Source organism: Porites lutea, chromosome 4 (genome assembly GCF_958299795.1).
Source record: "Porites lutea chromosome 4, jaPorLute2.1, whole genome shotgun sequence".
NCBI classification, from domain to species: Eukaryota; Metazoa; Cnidaria; class Anthozoa; order Scleractinia; family Poritidae; genus Porites; species Porites lutea.
The window spans coordinates 4,591,469-4,614,869 of NC_133204.1; the positions used below are offsets into that span (position 1 = coordinate 4,591,469).

Consider the following 23,401-nt stretch of genomic DNA (forward strand, 5'->3'; position numbering starts at 1 on the left):
TCATAGAGATGTAATACTCTGACGCGAAGCGTTTTGAGCTGAATATTGCTCAATATTTTGAGAAAAAAATGAAAACTTTTAAGATAGTTACGTCAACAAATTAGTTTTTTATCCTTCCCGTGTTTCCACGTACTGGTGAATGAATCCTGAGCAAAAAAAAAAAACAAGAAATCGACTAAGATGTTTTATCGCGGTGGAAGTATCAATAGCAGACAATAAAGACGATTGACGTATCTTCGAATGCGCGCGCTTGAATAGTTACCTTGAACAAGTAACCACAGCAACAAAAAAGCAAAACAAATAAAAGATTTTGCTTTCAACTGGTCTGAGCCATTAACAGAATATTGTACGATAAATTTTTATTTTCCCTCAGATGAACTGACCTAGCCCTATTATTTTAGGCGCAGTCATTCTATAATTAAATTGAAAGGGCAAAATAAAATTACTTTCTGAAAAGTAATGCTTTTGCGCATGCCTTTTGTTTGTGACACTAGATTACACCACTGATCAGGAAAAAATAACGTGAAGATTCTTAATCTAAAAATAAAACGAGCTTTACCTTCCTTCTCGGTATTTTCTGAAGCAGTCGAGGTTTCTAGCACCGTCAGTAACAAACCATTGTAGATGAAAAGCGTCTTCATCTTGTCAAACATGGCTTTTTACTCTCCTCAACGGGACGAGGCTGAACTCGTTTCTCAACGTGGATCGAATGAAAAATAGACGTCATAAAGGACAAAATAGCACACTTTTACGTGCGCGTTCAGTTATCGAAAACACTTCGTAACCTTCCTATTATGTACTTTGACTCTGATTTCTAATGTTTATTTATTTGTTAAAAAAAAATTAAATAGGTGGAATATACCATATATATTAGAAAAAACGCGTTCCAGAAAAATAGACCCTTTTCAAGGACGAAGTAGATTTGTTGAAGACTGTGAGACAAAAAACCTTTTATATCAATTTTAAGAGAGGAAATAACAAATAACGGTACATAAGACACATAAATGTTGCGCATTAATAAAAGCATAAATTTTGCTTGTAACTGGAAATGCTTTATTGTCAAACAAACTGACAACGATAGAATGACTGGACAATTTGACTGATCATAAACGACTGCTGTAATAACAGTGACAAAAAACGGATCGAATCGCACCAATAACATTTTCCCTTCAAAGACAAAAACATCACGGCTTAGCTAACAGACGACCAAAAAACATCGCGACTTATTGACCGATCACGTCAAAAACCAGAGTTTAATACCACGATCGATCAACCAACGTGATATATCGGTAACCCAGAATGATTCTGAAGATGACTTCCGCACAGGTTGTCGACAATAGTCCTATTCAGCGCTACGCTCACCTGGACGATCATATTCCACTTACATTTAAAGGAAATAATTTGTTGGGCAATAATCTTGTTTTAACAGAATTCTTCTCAAGCGAACCTGTCCCGGCTGGCTTTGAATTGAACCTTTGCTGTTGAAATCCTGACGATCCTTCACTATTGAACTCGCAAATCTCCTTTCCCATTATGGTACGTAACCGAGGTAACATAGCTCTAACTTTTGACCGAGTGGTAAATGTAAGATGAAGCTTGGCCCTGCGCAGTGACAACCAAAACTTAATTGCAGGCGCAGAAGAGTTGGAATTGACAACACTCTCAGCTATAAAGAAATTCGCATTTAAATACAGTAAAAACTTGCGACGAAGAACCTGCATTTTCCCAACTTTCCGTAAACAGGTTCTTACAAAAACGGTAATTAGCACAAATTTAGGCTATTTAGGTTCTCAAATCCTAGGTTATTATTTTCTGCAGAAGATAACACATTGTAGCTAAGAGTATGTAGTAGTATTCAGCTTATTCCTCATATAAAATCTTCATACCAAAACATGGTAGTTGGAGTGACACCTATTACTCCAAAGAGGATCCTGAATGCTGACTTATCTTATTTGCCGAAGTGTACAGAATTTTTTTTATCAATTTAAGAAACTCACTTTGTCTCTGAAGATGACTACCACACAGGTTGTCGAAACGTCAGTCACTGTCAACAACAGTCCTATTTAGAACTACGTTGACCCGGACGATCATACTCAACCTACTTATGAAATGACGCCTGGGTTCAAACCTTTCACAGTTTAAGAAAGTAAGAGCCTGTTTCAAATTTTAAGCGAAACAGGTTGGTGTACGGAGAGGGCCTAACTGCCAAATTTTAGCCTGACAGGTTCTTACTTCTTACGCGTTAACATGATTTCATTAAAACGGAGTTCGTTCGATCAAAGAGGAGAACCTTTAGGAAAAAGGATCGCATGGCCGGCAGAAACTTCAAAACTTCGTTAAAACGTATTTGTGGTGCATATATTTATTTCACATTGCTTATTTTCTAATAATGATACAGGTTGGGTCAAAATGTTCGGTGTATTTCCATGTCCAGGGAAGTGGTAGAACTTGAGAGCGATCAACAGTACAGAAAAAACCGTAAAAACAACCAGTGATTTTTTTTCAGGGTGATGCGTTTTTTATTAGAGAGATTTAGAGTCGCGTTTACGGCAAACGTCAGATCCATGTTGAGAAATTCTCAAAAGAGAAAATGAGCAGATAAAAAAGCTTAAAACTATTCTTATGGACAAAACGGGGGTAAATCTATCGATTTCCGTGTAGTTGCAAGGTACAGTAAACGACAAGTTAAGTGAAAACTTGACCACGTGGTACGAATTCACGTTTGCCGTAAACGTCACTGTAAAGTTAAGCGAAAACTTGGTCACGTGGTACAAATATACGTTTGCCGTTTGCCGTAATATAGCGTCACTCCCAATCTCTCTATATGTATTAAATAGGTTGCGTAGTGAGAAGTCAGCCCGGAAAATGTTAAAGAGGTTCTCGGAAACTGTCTCAAATGTTAAACAGCTTTACCAAACGTTAGCTTTAATAAGTGAATTCACAATGTACAATCCAGTCCCTTCTGCAGGGTGGGTATGGAGATTTTCTGAAACTGCACATTGTGTGTTTGTCTAGCACACTACCAGGATCCTTCCAAGTTTTGAGTTGTCTAATATTCGGTAGTTCTTCTTATAAGAACCTGCTTCATTTGTCTGCCTGAATTATGATTCTCATCAGACAAATTTTAGCCGAAGGTTCTTAACCTGCTGCTTACTGCTTCAAGTATAGATCTTGTACAGTGGCAATTGTGAGAAGAGTAATGGGTTCCACACAATGAATTGTATCATGTACTAACACTACTAGTAAGCAATATCTGTGGGTTTACTTTGGCACTCTTTTAAGAGAACTTTCATGAGAACTTCAAAAGCAATAAATAAATATTGAGAGGAACGCTTGGATGAGTCTATTATTTTACAAAACTAGGAAAGTGTTGTTGACGCCTGTACAAAAGTCGCAGATCGTATGTAAACCGTGGGAGTACCACGACAAGAAGCAACAATACGGTCATGCCCTGGAAAATCTTCTATTTACAACATGTCAATGGATGATTTGTCATTTCGAACAGTTAGCGAAGTTCAGGTTCCCCAGTCTAGTGCTTTGACGAATTCTTCCTCTGAAAATTGAAGTAGCTTGGCAGCTTCGATGTGCATCTAGGAGAAAACAACAAGATATACCAACAGTTGATGAGAACAGGGGTCATTTAAAAAAACTTTTACGAGTATAATTTACAAGTCTAGCTATATTGTTTTCAGACCTTAAACAATGACTACACTTGCAAATTACAAGTGTAAAAGTTTTATTAAACTGACCCCAGGTTGGAATTTCAGTTTTACGGTAGCCGGTTTATCAAAGCTTGGATAAACCAACTCCCCGGCGGAGGCTATAATGTACGATGGAGGTCAGAAGTGTTAAGGACTTCCCAGTGATATCAGTACAACTGGCGACCTACCCTCTCCACCCTAGACAATGTTGAATTTTGATCAAAATGGCTGGAAATGAGTCTTCTTGGGGTCAAAACATTATCGTGCAGGGGAGTGGGGGTATGAAGGGATGAACCCAAAGCCGATCGAAACATTGTTACTAGCAGCAGAGTCCTATGTTACAGTTACTTGGATGGGTTTTTCCACCGAGTCCCAAATTCTTTTGAGCTACATTGTACGTTTTTTGAAGAAATGCTCACAAAGAATTTGCTTTTCTCGTGTTACATGTAGGTGGCAACTCCAAAATACCGTGTACTACCCAGGAGGAACAGATCAAAGCCAGGACAGTCTCGCTGGCGAGAATGGCAGTTAAGAGTGTCCTGACGCAAACCAGTGGTTCCAGTCGTTTGCTTCCATAAAAGAACGGATATCAATTTACCTCCCTTATGGCTAAATTACGGAGAAGCCATAGAGGTGTATACATATATACAGGCGCAGTTTGGTGGCACTTCAGTTTTTGTACTCATCTCACCCCAAACTATCAAGAACATTGGTGGAGCATGATTTCAGGGTCTACGCCCACTGCTCTTTTTAATCAATAGCATGGGTTCCTTTACGTCCTCTTATGATTTACGGCGAAGCTAGCCTGAGAAAACAGCAGACGTTTCGCGACGTTACCACTGGTTTCCTTGCCAAATAAAGTCTGAGGAAAGCGCTAAAAAAATCCATACTGATGACGCCTCACTACCCAGATCTGCCTAGTGCTTCTGATTGGTTGAAGCAAATACCCTACGCGGCACGGCCAATCTGAAGCACCACCCAGATCTGGGTAGTGACACGTCATCAGTATGGAATTTTTGCGCTCGTTTCTCAGACGTCATTTCGCGGGGAGAACGGTGGTGGCGTCCCGAAATGTCGGCTGTTTTCTCAAGTTAGGGCGAAGGAAACCAGCGACGTGATTGCTCACACCAACAATGCTCGTGAGGACTTGATAAATGTCTCACTGTTGATTAGCAGCGGAGAGAAAAGAAAGTTAAAAGTTACCTTTTGTCTTTTCAGAACGTCAATAAGCTTCATTTGTTTCTTGAAACCAGCCATTAGTTCGTTTTTCTGTTTCTCGAGGCGTTTGTTTTCCGCCAGCAGTTGTTCAATGCGCTTTCTGTCCTGTTCACCAGAGTCCTGGGAACGAAATAACAAGTACAACAAAAAGCTTCAAGTTTTGAAAAAGACATTCAGGAACAGTGCAAAACCTTTCTGGTGCAAATGAGTTTTATTTGCATGAGAATAGAAAAAATCACTTTCATATCAATGGCTTGAGGCAAGTCGGAGATGATCTATTAATGGTCAACGAGCGCAGAAATTCCATACTGACGACGCGTCACCCAGTACCCAGATTTGCGTAGTGCAAATTTCCCACGCGGCATGACCAATCACGAGCACTACCCAGATCTGGGTAGTCATCAGTATGGCTAAATGCAAAACCTTTCTTGGGCAAATGAGTTTTATTTGCAAGAGTATAAAAAATCATTTTCATATCAATGGCTTGAGGCAAGTCGGAAATAATGACCTATTTATGGATCAAATAGCAGCAAACGTCACTAATGAAGGGATTCGGATGGGTTCTGAAAGCTCTGAGTAACTTTCAAGAAATTGTTGGTGGTGAATAATATTTCTCTGTAAAACCGTGTTATCATCTCCGGCAACTTCCCTGGTTTATCCTACTAAATCAGTGGCCTGGTCGGGCACATGCCATTTGTACAAGAGGAATAATAAGTACGGCTGTGTCTCTTCTTACTTTAGACTGACTTTTGGTCTTCTGAAGAGCAGTTTTGTACTTCTCGACTTCTTCCAGAGCCCGGTTCAACCTACAACATAAACAATGGAGAAAAGGAGTTGTTTTCGGTATGTTAATAGTCTCCATCTGAATCGTCAACAGCCCGTATCTCATCTGCCTTTAGTAGTATCGGGCGCTCCGAATTAACCTTTTTAAGGAGGAATCGCAATAGAGAATTAGAGTCACGTTAACGGCAAATGTCAAACATCAGATTCAAGTTAAGAATTTTCAAAATAGAGGACAAGCAGACAGAAACAGCGCAAAACAATTTTTAAGGATAAAACTGGCGTGAATCTACTGATTTCCGTGTAGCAATAGGGAACAGTAAATGGCAAGTAAATGGTTAACTTGGTCACGTGGTACAAATTCACGTTTTTGCCATTTGCCGTAAACCTGACTCTAATTTCCCTATTACTTTCCATCTGAAGCAATACATGAACGCCATGACATCATAGTCTTAGTCCGGTGGAATTACAGTAGCCTCATGAAAATAACATCTTGCGCTATTTCAAGGTGGTTCAACCGGTTTGACACTTTTCTAGTTATTTCCAGGTCAATGAGAGCCTTTTGATTGGTTAACAAGAAACTAAGAATAATATTCATTGGTTTGATTTAAACTGTGGAAGGAATAAGCGTTAACTCGTACAATACACCTACCTGACTTCTGTGACATTTTTGTTAGACGCAGCTTGCTTTTGATCTCTCTGAACAGAGTCAAGATCCTGCATTGATAGTAAAGTAAACGATTAATTGATAATCCGTTAAAACACGCAAAGGTTAAATGAAAGCACCTAGCGAACTATTCGAGTGGCTACCACCCATTCAATTCAGACGAAGACCTTGGGTCTTGTTTAATTTGTTGACGGTCATACAGTAGCCTAGTCTGCTACACAGAGTACCCTGGGTACCAGAGGGTTTTTCTCGCTGCGACGAGGAGCTTCGTCGGCCGCAGGCCGACACGTCTTCGGCCAAAACCGGAACCGCGCATAAAAAGCCTCTGGCACCCAGGGTAGCTATACAGGTGTGAACATAAAAATAGGCCAAAACGCGTTAAACAGTCACTTCCTGAAATGCAAAAGCAAGTATTTGTTGTTGACTTGTGTATCCGAGCAAGAAGAGAGAGAGTTGTGCTGAGACAGCAGACTGTGGCTTATGGCGGCAACAAGAAATATACAGCTACCAAGCTAATGGGGTTACCTTCCTCAAAGCTACCAGTTGTTGTTCCAGTCCTTCATTCTTGTGTTTGCACTCATCGTATAGTTTCTTATATTTGTCAATTTGAGCCTAAAAACACAAAGGAAAGCTTCAGAAATAGGGCTACTAGTTTCAAAGTCCTTAACCCTTTAAACCCTAAGATCAAAATTTGAATTCTCATTTGTTGCCTCTATTCATTTCCTGCAGAAGTAATGGGAAGAAGTTGATAAAATATCAAGCAAATTCATCTTGTGTGACCATGTCCGTAATTCTCATTACGACTCTGTTTGATAGAGCACTGATTTTACAAGGAGAAATTTGATGCTGATCACTCTTAAGGCTTAAAGGGTTAATACACCTACCGTTCTAACCCAGCAGACTGCTCCAATAGAGACTTGGGGCTTTACTTTTAACTTTATCAAACCATTACAGTAACAAACATTGCAGCACTGACCTGCAATCCCTGGTTATTTTTTTGTAATCTACCCTGTTCCTCCGTCAGTTCCTTTACTTTCTTTTGAACTGATGTAGTTTTCTCATCCTATAGGAAGAAGCAATAGAAGATTAATCACTGTGAAACGCGTTTCTTAATTACAAAAATATAGAAAAAAATTCCTGTCAACTAGACTCCTTCGTGGCCCTCAAACATTAACAAGTGAAATTATTAGTCTGAAAATGTTTAAATGAACATTTTTTACTAATAAAATACTTTCAGTATTATACCTTTTTGTTGCACTCAGCTACAACTCTGTCTAGTTCCTCCTGCATAACCCTCAGTTTTGCCTTAAGAAACCTAATAGTTGCTTCTAAATAAATAAGCAATAAAACAATCATGGTGATTAAGCGTTTAAAAACACTTAACCTCAGGGGCTAAACGTGAGACAGGCAAAGAGATAAAAAAGTTTTTCTCTCCTCCTCTAATTCTCCAATCAATGAGATCAATGCTCATCTCTCAAATTTTACCTCAGCTTAATAATTCCAGGTTTAGAGTGGTTTTCGTTTGAGTGTCGTAAAACCAAAACCACAGTAATTACTCTGGCCAATCACATAGGACACAGACAAGACATTGAACCAATCAAAACTCGAAGTAATTACATGTGGCTGACGCAAAGCGCGGGAAAATGCATGCGAGCGGGTCACAATTGGCTTTGGTTTTACTTCTGATTGGATGAAAAGGTGGCGCGAATCTTTTAAGCCAATCGCATTGTGTAGAAAGTGAAAAACCAATTACTTTTCAACACTCAAATGAAAACCGCTCTAATAGGTAAGCTATAGATAACTAAACAACTTTAATTCACTTTTTTTTCTTCATTGACCCCTTAAAATACCTAGGTGGGTCAGTCATTAGGTCCATATCTTCAAGAAAGACTCCTCTAGATTCACTTAAATTGCAGTTTTTCTTACTCTTTCCATAACTCAAACTGTGAAATTGCCACCCAGTTATAAACCTCTTAATTCCTAGGAAAGCCACCCAGAACTCAAACATGCCCTCATGATTTCTGAAAGTTGCTTAAGCAGGCCTGTCTTGGACATGTATTACAAACCTGATCCCATGTCTTCAGCCCCAACAGGTAACACATTGTCATCAACAGTAGTTGTGTAACTGTCATCTCGTGCATCATCCTCCAGAGTGCTGATTGTATTTGCCAGGGTAATCCTGTCGTGAAGCATGTCCATTGCGGCATGATCGGAAGGGATGGGTGTGTTTGCTACACTCCCAGGAGCTGATGCTGTCTTGGATTTAGGCCTTAAAGAATGTTTACTTCACAAATTAAACTTACATGTACTTAAAAGGGAAGAGAAGTGATGATCTCACGAAAACTCCATTTGTGAAATTATGGGATAGGTTGGCAATCCAGAAGATGAATATGAAAAATGTTAACTTTCCGAAAATCAGCCTGATAGGGCAAATTGACGGGGAGATATAAGCATTGTTATGCTCCAGTGAACCTCTATAAATCCTTCTAAAATAGGCCACGTCCAAGCCAATTAACTTTGCGAAGGATTGTAGAGAGTCATCAGAGCATAACGGTGCTCATATCTCCCCGCCAATTTGCACTAAAAGGCTGATTTTTGGCAAGGGGAATATGCCATCCAATCCCATAATTTCACAAATTTGAATTTTTGTGATCTCACACTTCACGCTAGGAAACAAAGGAAATTCTAAATCAAACTAGGTTAAATACTGATTTAACTTGAGATTGATTTTACCTACAACAGATACAATTCCCACTTTTTATTACAGATACCCTCTCCTCCATCTTTTAAAGTGCATATTACCTCAAATTTGAAAACAATTTGATGAATTCTATGCACTTTCAGCTTCAATTTGCTTCAATCGGATAAAATTAGTGGACTCCATGCTCGGTTAAAGAGAACAAAATTTGACTATAGTATTTGAACAGTATTTGGTCAGAAGGCTGCTTAGATATATGGTTCCCTGGGTCGAGTGAAACAATGACGTATTTTGACACATTGTTCTTAGCTCTGCCTCACTTTGTTGTAGCTTCTCCCTTAACCCCTCTTCCATTGCTCTTTTCCTATTGTACTCTTGGATAAACTGTTGACTTCACTCGCCAAAGGCTAGTGTGCATAAGGAATAACAATATCTTCATGTTCAGCCTCCCCGCTCGCTTGTGTATTTTATCTATTATGGCGATGTTTCAATTGATACTTTGAAGTGCAAATGTTGTCCTATCAGAAAAAATTATAATAACAATAATAATAGCCTTCCCATAGACCCTGCTCATAGAGACTATTGCCCCTTTGGTATTTGATAGCAACTATTAGTTTATGGCTACTACCGTTCAATGATTATTTTTAAAAAACTGTTTAATTTGTAGGAAGATATGTGAAGTTGTGTGGTAAGTGATGAGTTGTGCATGTACACTATGGTCTAAAAGTTCTGAAATTTTAATATTGCATCATTATATTAATTTTATCCACCTTGTCCTCTTCGCTCTTGAAGTTGGCCGTGATCCTTGTTTTCCTGTTGTGCCACTCGAAGGTCTTACACTGACTCCTGATTTCTAAAATAATTAAAAAAGGAAATGTAGATTTGAAAATGTCACAGTTCACATTCAGATCTAAGAGGAAATGAAGAAGTTAAGGAGAACAGGTTCTTGTGTCCAAGATAAAATTTTCAGTATTGTTTTAGGACTGATACCTGGAAAACATATGTGTTTAACAAGAGTACTAGTGTACATGTACATTAACCTGAAAAATAAGACACAGTTTTAAATATTAACTGCTTAAGGAAAATACCTGTTTGGTGGCTGCTGAATGAGGTTTGTTGACTTGTGACAAATCCACTGATGGCAAAAAATCACTGGTCAAACAAAAAGTTTTTTTTTCATAAGTATGTTGAACTACATGTACACTAGAATAGACATGGTGAGATACTGCACTATATGTGGAAATACTGTACTTAACATGGTAAACTGCCACTTATAATATGCCCTGGACTTAAACATCTCCATGAGGGGTTTTAAAAATGTAGGAGCGCTTATACATAAAGTGCATCAAAACAAAGTTATAGTAGTGCTCAACAAAATTAATGTGTTTTGCATTTACTGGTTCTAATTAACCTTCAAAACTTCGTAATAAATCAATCGTTCGAGCTAGAAGAGGGCTTATAGGCTTATAATCAGATTTTTTTTTTTTGTTTGCAGGTAGATGGGCCTTTAACTGGGAGGTCAGATACATATTATCTGGATCCAAAAAGCTCCAAAAAATTGAATACATGGTAAATCATGGATTATATAGAGGGTGAGGAGTAGGGGGGGGGGGGGGAATGATATTACTTCTGCAATTGGCAGATATTTCTTTGATTGTCTTGTTGTAGAAATGTTTGATAACAGATTTAAACTACATTCTGTATTGAGCATGTACATGTATAGCAAAGTGTGCTATATGGAGTGAAGAGAAACACTGTTAAATAACACTACTTACTCCAAGTCATCTGTGTATTCCACTTCTGTTGTGCTAGGTCTGGCAAGAAGCTCCTCCTGATCAAGCTAAGATAACACCAGGTCTGGTGACATTCTTATAGAATTAACCATTTTTGGCATGAATCAACGAGTGATAATTATTTTATAAACTTTTTTTTTGGTTTCACAGAGGAAGTAGGTATAGAAAGAGTAGCTGAAGAGTGTCCAGGATCTTTACGGAAAGACATTCCCAGGGAAGGACTACCACATGAAGGGGATGGGATACTCATAAAAAATGGGACTTCAAATATTATTAATACCTGAAAGGAGACCAATCTGCTTGTGGCTCAAGCATTTTTGATTTCTAAAAAACACATTGTGTTGCACCATTCAAAAAGGCATATCTGTATCAGTATTCATTACAGTGTAATGCCCTAAGGACTGGCAACTGGTGAAGAAATGTAGGTTAATTTACCATGACTTCCTCTGCCTCCTTAATCAAACTTGCAGTTCTTTCCTCCAGCTCTGCATTTAATCGCCTTAGAAACAAAAGACAAGATATTCCTTTCAAACAAAATAATTTTAACATTTATCCAGGTGGAACGAAAACATTATATTACTTATAGAAACGGTAAGGTGACAGCACTGCCTCGCTAGAAAACAAAATTTTTATTGTGAAAGGTTTGAACCCAGGTGTCATTTCATAAGTAGGTTGAGTATAATCGCCCAGGTGAACGTAGTCCTGAATAGGACTGTTGTTGTTGACAGTGACTGATGTTTCCACAACCTGTGTGGTAGTCATCTTCAGAGTCAAAGTGAGTGCTATCACGTCAGTTGATGGTATTAAACTCTGGTTATTGACCTGATTGGTCAATTAAGTCATGATGTTATTGGTTGTCTGTCAGTTAAGCTGTGATGTTATTGGCTATGAAGACTCATATTGTCTTTGGTGCATTTCAATCCGTCTATTGTCACAGCTAAACAGTCGTTTATTGTTAGTAGGATTATTGTCAGTGTCCAGTTGTTCTCTCATTGGTAGTTTTGCTTGATTACGTCAATAAGTTGTTTGTACAGTGCCGGTAACTGTTGACTACAATTCACGGGCATTAATTTGTTCTAAGTTAGTAAACCAGGTGTCTAAAGTGAGTCGGTGATAGTACTCTGTAGAATATGTAATACATGTTGCAGAGTCCCAGTCAATTTGATGTTTTGTCTGTAAGTGGTGCTTGACGTGTCACTGCGTGAGCTCGTAGCAAAACGACATGTACTGAAACGACCAGTGAAAAAAACTCTTGCACACTGCTAGGGCTGGAATGTCATTGGGAATAATTATACTGAATGAAAACCTGGTTAAATCCATGAGACTGATGCTTACTCCGTCAGAGACACAGCGACACAAAAAGTATCAGAGTTCTCCTGAAAAGATTCCAACCTCTGAGGTTCTGGTTACGAGTTGTAATCACCCAGACTTGAACTGAAACAACGTATTAAGCTTAACTGCTAGAAGTTAGAATACGGTTGTGCATAACGCTACTGGAATGTCGACGGTGTTTAGTTTTCCCCTTACTTACATGTACTCTTCTTCCTTGCTTAGCAGGCCCTGCGCGATGTTCTTCGTCTTTCCCGACGGTGGCTTCTCCGAAGATGAAACTCCCTGAGCACTGCTAACGGATCGGCGACCGCCATTTGTAGCAGCTGAAGAAGGTCTTTTGGCGACGGAATTAGCCCGCGAAGACTGAGGAAAAGAGTGAAAATTTGACCTGTCATAATGCCAAAACGCACTTGTTTTTACTACTTGACAAATCGTACATAAAGGCAAATTTACATACCATTTTAAGAAGACAAAAATAACACCACTAAACCTTATGAGAGACCGCCATGACACTTTCCGTTTAGGACTTAGTCTTCCAAAGCGCTGATATTTTTGGCGCGCGGGTTCGCGCGCGGGGCCTTGGTTGCGGGAAGTTTTGGAAGCGTCACGCAAGAGGAGGGCGTTAGTCACGTTCTCCTTTAATAGTCAAACTATGGCTACTGAGCTTGGGGGTTGCTCTCTCGTAAGCTGTCAAGAAGCCTATGCAAAATCTCTTAACAGTTTTATTGCTTCACTTGATTCAAAGGAAGGGAATCTTACCCTCAAATGCCTTGCAGGGCACGTAGTTCCCCTTTTGAGTGACCTTCTCAAAGTTCATACTGCGGAGAAGTTGCCCTTTTGTGTTCTTAGCGTAGGAAGTGGAGAAGGTAGTAATGATTTGTCCTTCATTGAAATGCTGATCAAATCCCTTCAAGGGACAGGTATCAGACCGCGGATCTTTCAGCATGCCATTGAACCAGACGAAGCTAAACTGGAGTCCTTTCGCGCGAAAGCAGAAGACTTGCGCGTGCGTTTGAATGTTGATTTTGAATGGTTCCCCATGACATACGACGAGTACATTGAACAAGCCAAAAGCAAAGTTGTCAAATTTAATGTGGTTCATTTTCTACACAGCATATACTACATTGGTCCTGATCTTGAAACAGCGCTAAAGCATTGCTACGAGAAAGAACTTGAGCCGAAAGGGGTAATTTTTTCAATTACTCCAGATTTTAACTCTCCTTATGCGAGATATGGAAAAGCGTTTTCTTCGGAAGGCTTGATTTTGAGTCCTGGATCTTACTACAGCAACAAGGAAGTTATAGATATAGCTAAAAGAAATGGGTGGAAGTACAAGGAATGTTCAGGCGAGTCGGTTTCCTGTAACGTAGCAGGCATTTTCGATCGTTCTTCAGTGGAGGGCAATCTTTTGCTTGACTTCCTAACACAATAGAAGAACATTTCACAGACTGCAGGAGAAGAAAATTTAACGAAAATTTTAAGCTTCTGGGAAAATGAATGCACTGCTAGTAGCCATGGACAAAAGCTAGTAACGTTTGAAAACAGGACTGTTATGATCTTCAAAGGATCGTAATGTAGAGCTTACCCCATGTAACGGAATCTGGTAAATTTTTGCCTTTGGGATCGAAAATCTGGAAAAATTTTGCTTGTGGAATCCGGAATCCTGGGCTTTGGAATCCAGGAAACAGCTCAAGGAATCCGGAATACCAGTAACGATTGGAACCTACAAAGAATGGAATCCAGTACCTGGAATCCGGAATCCACGACATGGGATCCAGAATCCAAGACTATCTGGCAGACCGTCTTGGATTAGGCTATGTAGTCAGGATATATTAGATATCAGCCCATTATAGAGGCATGGGGTGTTTATCCTTCACTGGGGATTTAGGGCGTGGTGTCTGATGTTTCAGTAAATTAATTTACATCATTTATCTCTCCTTCTATCATTTTTCTTTTAGTGGTAAGTAAAAAATTGACAGACCACAAATCAAGATAAAATAAATTATTTGTGAAAACATTGTTTCCAGATACAAAACAAATTCTAAGTGTTTTTCTTCAGTAATCTATGAAACAAAGAAAAGTGTCAGTAGTCAGAGTTTTAATAAACAGAATGTGTTTTGCTTATTTTTTGTATGTGCATCCACAAGTAGTGCTACAACCTCAGACAAAACTGTTGAGTCAGTCCATCTATTTTCTGACTTTTGCAGCATGCTACCATCTCCTCTAAGCAGAAAAAATAAGCCCCCTTCCCATCCCCTAGTCAAAGTTGTTTTGGTCTAAAAACCAAGGTGTATAATTCTAGCATTACCCTAAACATAACGTCTACATCTACATAATTTATTTGCAAAATCCTAAAAAGACATCTGGCGCATAATTATCTGGTGGTAAACTGTTCCGGTCATTAATTGTTCTAGGCCAGAAACTATATTTATACTCATCACATGATGTTAGTACTGGAATAAACTTCATTGGGTCAGAGTTTCTAGTTTTCATTAATTACAGTTTTATGTTTCACATAAGGTGGTATATTGATTGCTGCTTGGTGATATAGTGTCTTGTACATTAAAGTTAGTCTGTTCACTTTCCTTCTATGCTCCAATGTTGGCCAATTAAGATGGTTTAGTGTCTTTAGTGCTTGGGTAACCCATCCTTCCTGTCCTGAATATGTTTTAGTAGCAAAATGCGCAGCATGTCGCTGTACTTGTTCGAGCCAGGATTTTTGATACATCCTGTAAGGATCCCATACAGTACTTCCATATTCTAGGATAGGTCTCACTAAGGAGGTGTATGCTTGTGCTTTAACTCTTTCTGGACACAAGTGGAGATTCCTTTTAATGCAGCCTAAGATCTTATTTGCTTTATTCTTCACATCCAAGATATGAGTTTTCCAGTTAAGTGTTTCTGAGTTGGTAATGCCCAGATAAGGTTGGTGGTCAACAACTTTTACTGTTTGACCTAGCATGGTGTAATGGTGTATAATAGGGTTAGAACTTGATCCTGTAAATGCAAAGAAAATAACATTTAGAGGGTGGAGGTTCATTTGCCATTCCTCTGCCCAGGTAACAAGGCTGTCTAGGTCTCGTTGAAGATGAAGAGCATCACTTGCATTATGGACAAGGCCATACAGGAGGGTGTCATCAGCAAAAAGTTTCAGATTGGATGAGATGTTATTTCCCGTGTCATTAATGTAGAGTTAAAAGCAAAGGGGCCCTAAGACTGTTCCTTGTGGGTTTTCATCTGTAATAGACACTAATAATATTGTACTGTTTATTAAGAATATCTGCCTTTTCTTTTGAGTCAGTGACTTCCTTTCTGTTGGATTTAAGGATGTGGGAATTCCAGAAGAGTCTTTACGTTTGGCTTTGATGTACTCCCAGAAGCGTTCAGTTATCCTGGGTTTGGTGTTCTCACTAATGACATCATCGCCAATGTTTAGAAGATTGTTGATGTAGTTTTGGTGAGCCTATATTTTCACATTTCATCATGTATACCTGACTTTTCAAAGATTTCTGAGTTTGCACCAATTTTATTCACTATTGCTGTGTCTGGCAGCATTGTAATGTCGCTGCTTTTGGCGAATAAGATGTTTAATGCGTGAATTAAACGAATGGAGTAGACTTTTTCTTGCTAAGGGTCTTTTGGGGAATGTGCTTCCTAATGGTATAGAAGAGTATGGTTTTGAACTAAGTCCAGTTTTCTTTAACTGATTTTGTAGAACAGTCTGAAGCTTGAGATGATGTATATGAATTCCTTAATTGTTCCTGCAGTCCTCCCATATCTGCAAGTTTGTATAAGTAGACAGATCTTCGTGGATAGAGGGGGCTTGGTCTTGAAATTAATGTCACAAATTACTGTGTTGTGGTCACTCATACCTGGGACAACATAGGTACCTTCAATAAGGTCTGGGTGGGTTGTAAACACTAAGTCTAGTACCTTGTTTTGACGGGTGGGTTCTTGTACTACTTGTGACCATTATTAATGGTGCCTATAATGCCTAGCATTTTTTCACTCATCCCATTTGCATATTGAGGACTTCTCCTAATGGATCCATCCTTCCAATTTACATCTGGTAGATTGAAATCACCTTAAAGTATGACATGTTTACTGTTTAGTCCATTGGGCTCTTTAAGGTTGTTCATGGAGAATTCAAGTTGTTCAATAGTCTCAATGGGGGATGTAGGCTGGCGATAAAATGCACCAAACATAATATCACCCTTTTTGAGTGAGATTTTGGTCCAGACAATCTCACAGTCAGAAAGTGATGATTGCTCTACTGAGATAATACGACTGTGAATAGCGTATAGCTATAGGACTCCACCCTTTTCCGCAGAAGCTCTGTCCTTACGGTTTGGAGAAGGATGAGGGAATTCATTATGGAATATACCATTACTGTTGATTTCTTCCTTAAGGTGTGTCTCACATCCTAGTATCACATCAGGTTTGCATGTCTCAATGACTTGATGGAGTGGGAAATCTGGCACATGGTTATGCACCAATCAATGTAAACCCCGTGGGGGAGGAGTGTGGGCAAGGGGTGGGGATTTGACAAATTCTATAATTTTTTGATCAAATTCCCCAGGGTGGGAAACGAAAGGTCAATCAAAAGTGTCAAAAAAGCCCCCACCCCTGGGGAAAAAATTTAAACGAACAATACTATAATACTATGTAAAACGAATAAAAGAACATTTCAAAAGTACGTTCTTACTACTTTAAAAAAAAAGGTTAACGTGAGCACCGTTAAGTTACTCGCTGTAATTAAGTATTTTCTCTCTCCACTAGCATCTCTTATTTTGAACAACATAATCACTCCAGGAAGATTGACCGTGCTATTATAATATTAATGAAACGTAAAATGCTTTATACCATCTGCTGCTCAACATGTCGGAACAGGTCGGATCAGTGACCCGTAAAAAATCCTCTGACTTTCATGGTGGAATTCGATTTCAATCGAGTTTTACAATCAGATGGGAACTTGAAGATAAAACTTTCTCAAAATACACATTATCTGTTTAGATGACAGTTTAAAGTGTCGGATTATGGCGATTAACAAATGAAAACTTCATACCTTTCTCCAACAGCGTGACTTTCAGAAAGCCTCGACGGACGGACTCGGTAACCGTTTCTGAATTGATACCAGGCTTCTGTCGGTCAAAGTCAAAAGTCCAGACCCCGGGGTAGCTTCGCACGATCAAAAGCCCGACAGGGGGATAGTCTCAGGCATCAAATCCCCTTCCCTTGCCCGCAGTCCCCCCCTCCACGGGATTTACATTGATAGGTCCATTAGGTGTTGTTTTGGAGTTAGTACTAGGTGATCCATCGACGTGCAACTGCCCTTATGTTCTTTGTCTTTGTGTAATGGAGGAGAATTGAGGTCCAGGGAAGTTATCGTTATTTATGGGAGAAAATCTATTTGAGTGTTCGATATCATACAGAGTATGAGTTCAGTAGAGAACTGGAATAGTTTGGCATACCACACTTGTTACATCCCCATAATCGGCCGCCCAGGGCTGTCAACCTGTGTCAACTCTCCCGGATAATCCAGGAGACTCCAGATTTTGAACCGTTTCTCCCAGTCTCCAGGTTAGAGTCTGAAATCTCCCAGTAATCGCCGAAGTTTTCCATTTGTTGTAGATTCGACTTTCTGACAACGAAATTTCAAATGGTTTACGTTGTTTGAGCTATTCTACTGTTAACATCGAACGTTTCCTCACAAACTCCGGTATGCATTGTAATATAAGCAATAATGTGATTGGTGGGAAATAAACCAATCAGGTCAAACGCTACAATTCCAACATCTTTTTCGCGCGTTTTTTTCACAAATGACGTCACATGCCGTGCATTATGACGTATCTATCATCCCATACCTACCCTTACCTACCCTGGGTGCCAGAGACTTTTCTAGGCCGAAGATGTGTCGGCCTTCGGCCAACACCGAAAATTCCCGCCGCACGCGAGAAAAACCTCTGGTACCCAGGGTAGCGCTCGACGGACTTTGAAGAGAAAATAGAGGGTCTGTGAACAGGCTACGCACGTATTGGCTGTTTCGATGAAGTAAGGTATTTAGAGTCTTCTCGGTGGTGTTGTAATGAGTAACAAGCGAGTATAAGGCCAATAAAGGTCAATAAATAGGACGTTGAGTGGAGCTATAAATTTTCCATCCACCATCTTCTGTGAGCTGACCGCTAAATGAATGATATGAATGATAACTTTATTTATACACGGTTAAAAATCAGTCTAACATAGAAAATTAATTAAAAATTTTCAAAAACTGTTTTACATATTTGCGGTGTGGGAGTACTGATCAGAAAACCATCTATGGGAACTTCTCTTAGAGAAACGTAAGGAATTTGATGTACGTATTTCCTCAGGAAGATTGTTTTAATAGAAGAGCGCCACTGTAACTAAAGTTACGCTCCAGGTAATCAGTTCTTGGTTTTGGGAGCATTAATTTTTTTCTTCGCGTTGCGAAAATAGTAATTCGGTGTTCTTGTGGCAAACAAATTACAGAGATAAGCTGGGGCGAGATTATTAATGCACTTGTACATTAAATTAGCCTTTTGTTTAGCCCTCCTAACCGATAAATTGTCCCAACCAAGCGAGTTAAGAAGAAATCTGGAACTAGTATCATAGCTAGATTTGGTAATAAATCTGATGGCCAGATTTTGAAGTTTTTGAAGTTTCTCACTAAGCTTTAGGGTCAAGCCATCCCATACAGCACTGCAATAATCGAAGTGTGGCTCGATAAGACCTTTGTATTTTTGGATACACTGGATACACTGGATAAGGGGGAACGGGCATAAATTTGGCAATGGTTCCCATTTTGTGTAAATGTAATGTAAATGTAAATATCATATTATCCACTCCCCTCAGGGCTTTTCAGGGATAATTTACAACACTGGTTGGTGGACTTTGCCAGACTGCTTAACGTGCAGTTTACAAGTAATGAAGGAATGAGTAATGATGCCCCCATACATGAGTGAGAAAGTGAGATAGACCACTACACCGTACCGGGCACTACGTGCCCTACTCTTTACGAAGAGTCACGGTGTGGGTTTTTTAACGTCCCACAGATTTATTACATGTGCAAGGGCTTGTGAGACGGGGCCTACGGCTTATCGTCCTTATCCGTGAAGACTAGAAAGTCAAACCGTTTGCAGATGTTATTACAAAGGCAGCACTTTCTCCTCATTGAAAGACCCTAAGTGTTGGTCTGGCCGGGGTTTGAACCTACGGCCTCCTGCTCAGCAGACCGGCGCTTATCCCAGACACATACAGATACACTTTTTATCGTTATTTACTTATCTATCTAAGAATTTTCAATAATTTTCTTTTTAAATTCTGAAAAAGTTCTCAAAATCTTCTTTACACTAAGCGCATGCATTCTTTGATTGAGGAGCCATCCAACTTCATGGACAAATAAATTAACTTTCAACTGGTAAAGCCTGGTGAAACAAGTTAAGGCTCTCGTACATTTCCTTACGCCTATTATTGCTGCCTTAATGCCAGCCTGCTGTCAATTTGTATTCTTTAAGTTTTTACTGCGATTATTCCTACCCACTAACATTGTGGTCAAAACTGGAGTTGAATTCCTAGGGACCATATCCACGTTCAGAAAGAGAAATTAAATTTTGTCGTTGCTTGTTTATGTTCTGTATAAAACGTGAAATTAGGCATTCACGTAGTGGTGCAAAAACGTTAAATAAATGTACAAAAAAAGTGTGATGCACTTGCAAAGTTGTTGCTTTGCTTATTGAACCTATTGTCTTTTTAGACTCTCGTTGCCATCGCGTCTTTGGATCTTAAAATCCCTAACGTTTTATGCAAAACAAGCTAGGGAATGATGTCATTTAACTTAGATGTCACATGGATGCGCATGCTATATGGAAAAGCAAACAGTTGCTTGGAGTGGTCGATTTTAAATTAAGCCGAGTGGCTTTGGGGACGAGAATGTGGTTTTTCTCCCTTCGTGGCGTAGCATCTGGCCTGGAGAAACCGAAGGGAGCTCTAGTACAATCTTGCATATTTCTTTATGTAAACTTTTTTTAATACTATGATTTCGCCCATGAATATCCTATCCCAATCAACTGGGTCTTTGTGGCTGTCTGTTGTTCCCTTTAGTTTGTGGGAAATGATCCCATGTGTACATAGCATCAGTATGTTTTAATTTTTTAAAAAACAAATGTATTACTACAGGTGTGTGGGCATGAAGTAATTCTACATTCCTTTTACAATTACAATCATGCACACCTTCATCCAGACTGTTCTTTTTTCAGAGTCTTTATCTTCCTCACAAACATTTTTCCAGTAATCAAGAACTTTTTGCCGATTTTCTTGGCTTGCAGTTGCACGGAAATCAACCCAGTGTGTCAGGAAATTTAATAACTGATTTCCCTCTACCGAAGAATGGTCGAAGATAGAAGTTATGTCACAGGGAATGTAGTGACCAGGACATTCCAAATATTTCCAGCTATTCTTTTTAGCCAAATCTGTGATGTCCTTGCTGCTGTAGTAAGGGCCAGGGTTCAAGATCAAGTCTTGCTGAGAAAATTCTTTGCTATACCTTACAAACGCACTCTCTTCATGCGAAATAGCGCATGCAATTATTCCCTTGGACCCGAGTTCCTTCTCATAGCAATACACGAGCGCTGTTTCGAAATCAACGTAGTAAGCGCTATGGAAAAAATGAACCACATCGAAATTGATGTCATCTTTCTTTTCCTTTTTAACATACTCTTGGAATGTCATGGGGAACCATTCAAATTTGACATCAGCTCCGCTCGTCAAACGCTCGGGCAAATATTTTGATTTAGCTTGAAAGGTTTCCAGACTCTCCTCGTTTGGTTCGATGGTACGTTGAAAGAGCTGCAGATATTTGTCTTTTATTTTGGGACCACCATTGCTTAGCACTTCAAGAAAACAAATATCTTTACACCCATCCCCACTTCCAATTCCAAGGACACGAAGTGGTTTCCTTGTATGGTCTTCTAGCTGTAGCATATCACTCACGTAATCGCTGATTAGAGTAGCTAGGTGGTCTCTAATACACTCAGGCGTAGGATCTCCTCCTGACAGTGAGGCGTAACAGCTTTTCAGGGATAGCAGATAGGATTCTAGACAAGTTATGAGCGCTTGGCACGCCATATTGGCAAGAGAGAATGATATTGGAAAGGACTTCCGCTTAACTTTACCCCTGTGACAGTGGCTACGTAACGTGGCTACGTAGTCAGGGTTAGAGTTAGCTCCAAGTTCTTTAATCCCACAACGACACTTATGGAAAAAAAAACGCATGTGGTATATTTCGTTCTTTGAGCTTTGAGCCGAAACAAGCGTCCTACTCATGTAATTTCTAACCGAGCCCAGTTAGTCCCACATAATTTTTCTCATCAAGTTTCTTTTTCACGATGTTAGTTTTCTCTGGCACGACTCTTTTTTTCGGCACGACTGTTCTATTGGCACGACTTTTCTTTTTCGGTACGACTTTCTTTTCGGCACGACTTTCTTTTCGGCACGACTTTTTTTTGGCACGACTTTTTGTTTTTGGCACGACTTTTTGTTTTCGGCACGACGCTTTTTTTTTCGCGACCTTTTTTTCGGCACGACTTGTTTTTGGCGCGACTGTTTTATTTCGGCACGACTTTTTTCACTCAACACTAACAGGACACCGCTGACCTATCGCAGTTTCATGTGATTAGAAATTCAACACGGAAGCCACAGGATGTTTGAAATGTCGTTTTTTGTTATTTCTGCTTTTAATATCATTCTCCACGTGCACGGGGGTTTTGCCTGAGAAAATGCAAGGGGTGACAGACCGCACATCTATACCGGCGTGAAACCTTGTGTTAACCTTTTATATTTTAGCTCTAACGAGCGTTTCCTTTAGGGATTTTCCTTTCTTGTAAGAAATGATAGATGGTTCAATTCGTTAAAAATTTGGCGAAGTAACAGTTGGTTTTGTATAAGATTCCATTTTTTCATTAAAACTTCTTTTAAAATAGACACTGAGGGCTGGTACTGTGTCACTAAAGGCAATATTTCTTTTTCCTCTTTGTTGTTTTGTTTCAGGAGTGCAGACTCCCTCTCTGTCATTTATATCTGATAGAGGGTTTTCTATCATAGTTTGTGGGTAGCCTCTGTCAATCAGGCGTTTTTTAAAATTTGAAATATTATCCTCAAACGTCATTTCTGTGCCAATATTTTGAAAGAAATGGAAAGCAGGCATAAGCCCGCAAATTGACCGCTGGCTGTCTCTGATTTCTGCCAGGGGTTTTTCTTGAGGAGTTTGGTCTGTTCGTAGGATTCTCAAGGCTTCTCCTTTGACAAATCCTTTTTTAACATGCAGTCGGCGGGTGACAAGAGGTGAAATGTGTGTACTGGAAGGTTTCCGTTTTTTAAAATGTGTCTTTACATCAAGGATAGATTTTTCCTTGAATCTTGTGCCTTTGTATACAACCGTGTCTAAAACACAGTCTCAGTGTCAGTGCGATCTTGTTCGATAAAGTCTTCGATGTCTGGTTTACTTATGTCCCCATCCCACAGGGAAAAGATATCGTAAATGTAGCGTTTCCAAACTGTAGGTTCAAAAACGGTTCTGCTTAGAATTGTTGTTTCAATGTGTGCCATAAAAATATTGGCAAAAGAAACTGCTGTCTTTGTGCCCATTGCAGTACCATGGGAAATCCATTGAAGTGGAAAGAATTTTCTTTGAGGACTTTAATGAACAGAAATTTCAAGAGACAGAGAAACCTCTTGTAAGAAAAGTGAAATTTCTTGTGAGAGCCACTGAGAGGAAGATGTCAGTTTGGCGGATGGAAACAAGTGACGACACGACCGTGAAAACGTAGCCGCTTGCGCAGCCACGTTGTCGCAATTTCTCGTGGCTGAAGTCACGCAAGTAGTATTGCGTGACTTTGGTTCAAGCGGCCGTGAGGCCATGAGGCGATTAGCCTGTTCCAAGCGTTCAGATAGTGGAGAGCGGTGCGGAGTTAAGAAAGCGATGAAAAGTAGAGGGGGACTGGGGAGAGAGGTGCGGGAACGCTTGTAAGAATTCTTAACAAAAGTGCGTTCAGGTATACCAGATCCTGGTATACCCTCTGATTGGTTGATTTTGACAGTTTTTGTCAACAGTGGAGCGTCTTCGATCACAGCGAGAAATGCGATATGGCCGTTGTGACAGCCTCTACGTGCCGTCACGCAGAATTCAAACTCGCAACAA

At 39.6% G+C, this 23,401-nt stretch overlaps 3 protein-coding genes across 3 annotated transcripts; 1 reads left to right on the forward strand and 2 right to left on the reverse strand.

The window, feature by feature from the left end:
- Nucleotides 1-2,813: 2,813 nt before the first annotated feature.
- Nucleotides 2,814-12,708, reverse strand: LOC140935319 (testis-expressed protein 9-like). Its single transcript, XM_073384872.1, has 14 exons — nucleotides 12,647-12,708; nucleotides 12,389-12,552; nucleotides 11,293-11,356; nucleotides 10,840-10,904; nucleotides 10,153-10,216; nucleotides 9,835-9,917; nucleotides 8,433-8,635; nucleotides 7,612-7,694; nucleotides 7,343-7,429; nucleotides 6,892-6,978; nucleotides 6,352-6,416; nucleotides 5,656-5,725; nucleotides 4,905-5,039; nucleotides 2,814-3,590 (listed from the first exon to the last, which is right to left on the reverse strand). Exons 1-14 carry the CDS (start codon nucleotides 12,647-12,649, stop codon nucleotides 3,516-3,518), a joined length of 1,248 nt encoding a protein of 415 aa, XP_073240973.1. The 5' UTR covers nucleotides 12,650-12,708; the 3' UTR covers nucleotides 2,814-3,515.
- A 133-nt stretch (nucleotides 12,709-12,841) lies between these two features.
- LOC140934050 (carnosine N-methyltransferase 2-like) lies at nucleotides 12,842-13,621 on the forward strand. The gene has a single exon (XM_073383733.1). It carries the CDS (start codon nucleotides 12,842-12,844, stop codon nucleotides 13,619-13,621), a length of 780 nt encoding a protein of 259 aa, XP_073239834.1.
- A 6,782-nt stretch (nucleotides 13,622-20,403) lies between these two features.
- Nucleotides 20,404-21,372, reverse strand: LOC140934051 (histamine N-methyltransferase-like). The gene has a single exon (XM_073383735.1). It carries the CDS (start codon nucleotides 21,328-21,330, stop codon nucleotides 20,404-20,406), a length of 927 nt encoding a protein of 308 aa, XP_073239836.1. The 5' UTR covers nucleotides 21,331-21,372.
- Nucleotides 21,373-23,401: the final 2,029 nt, after the last annotated feature.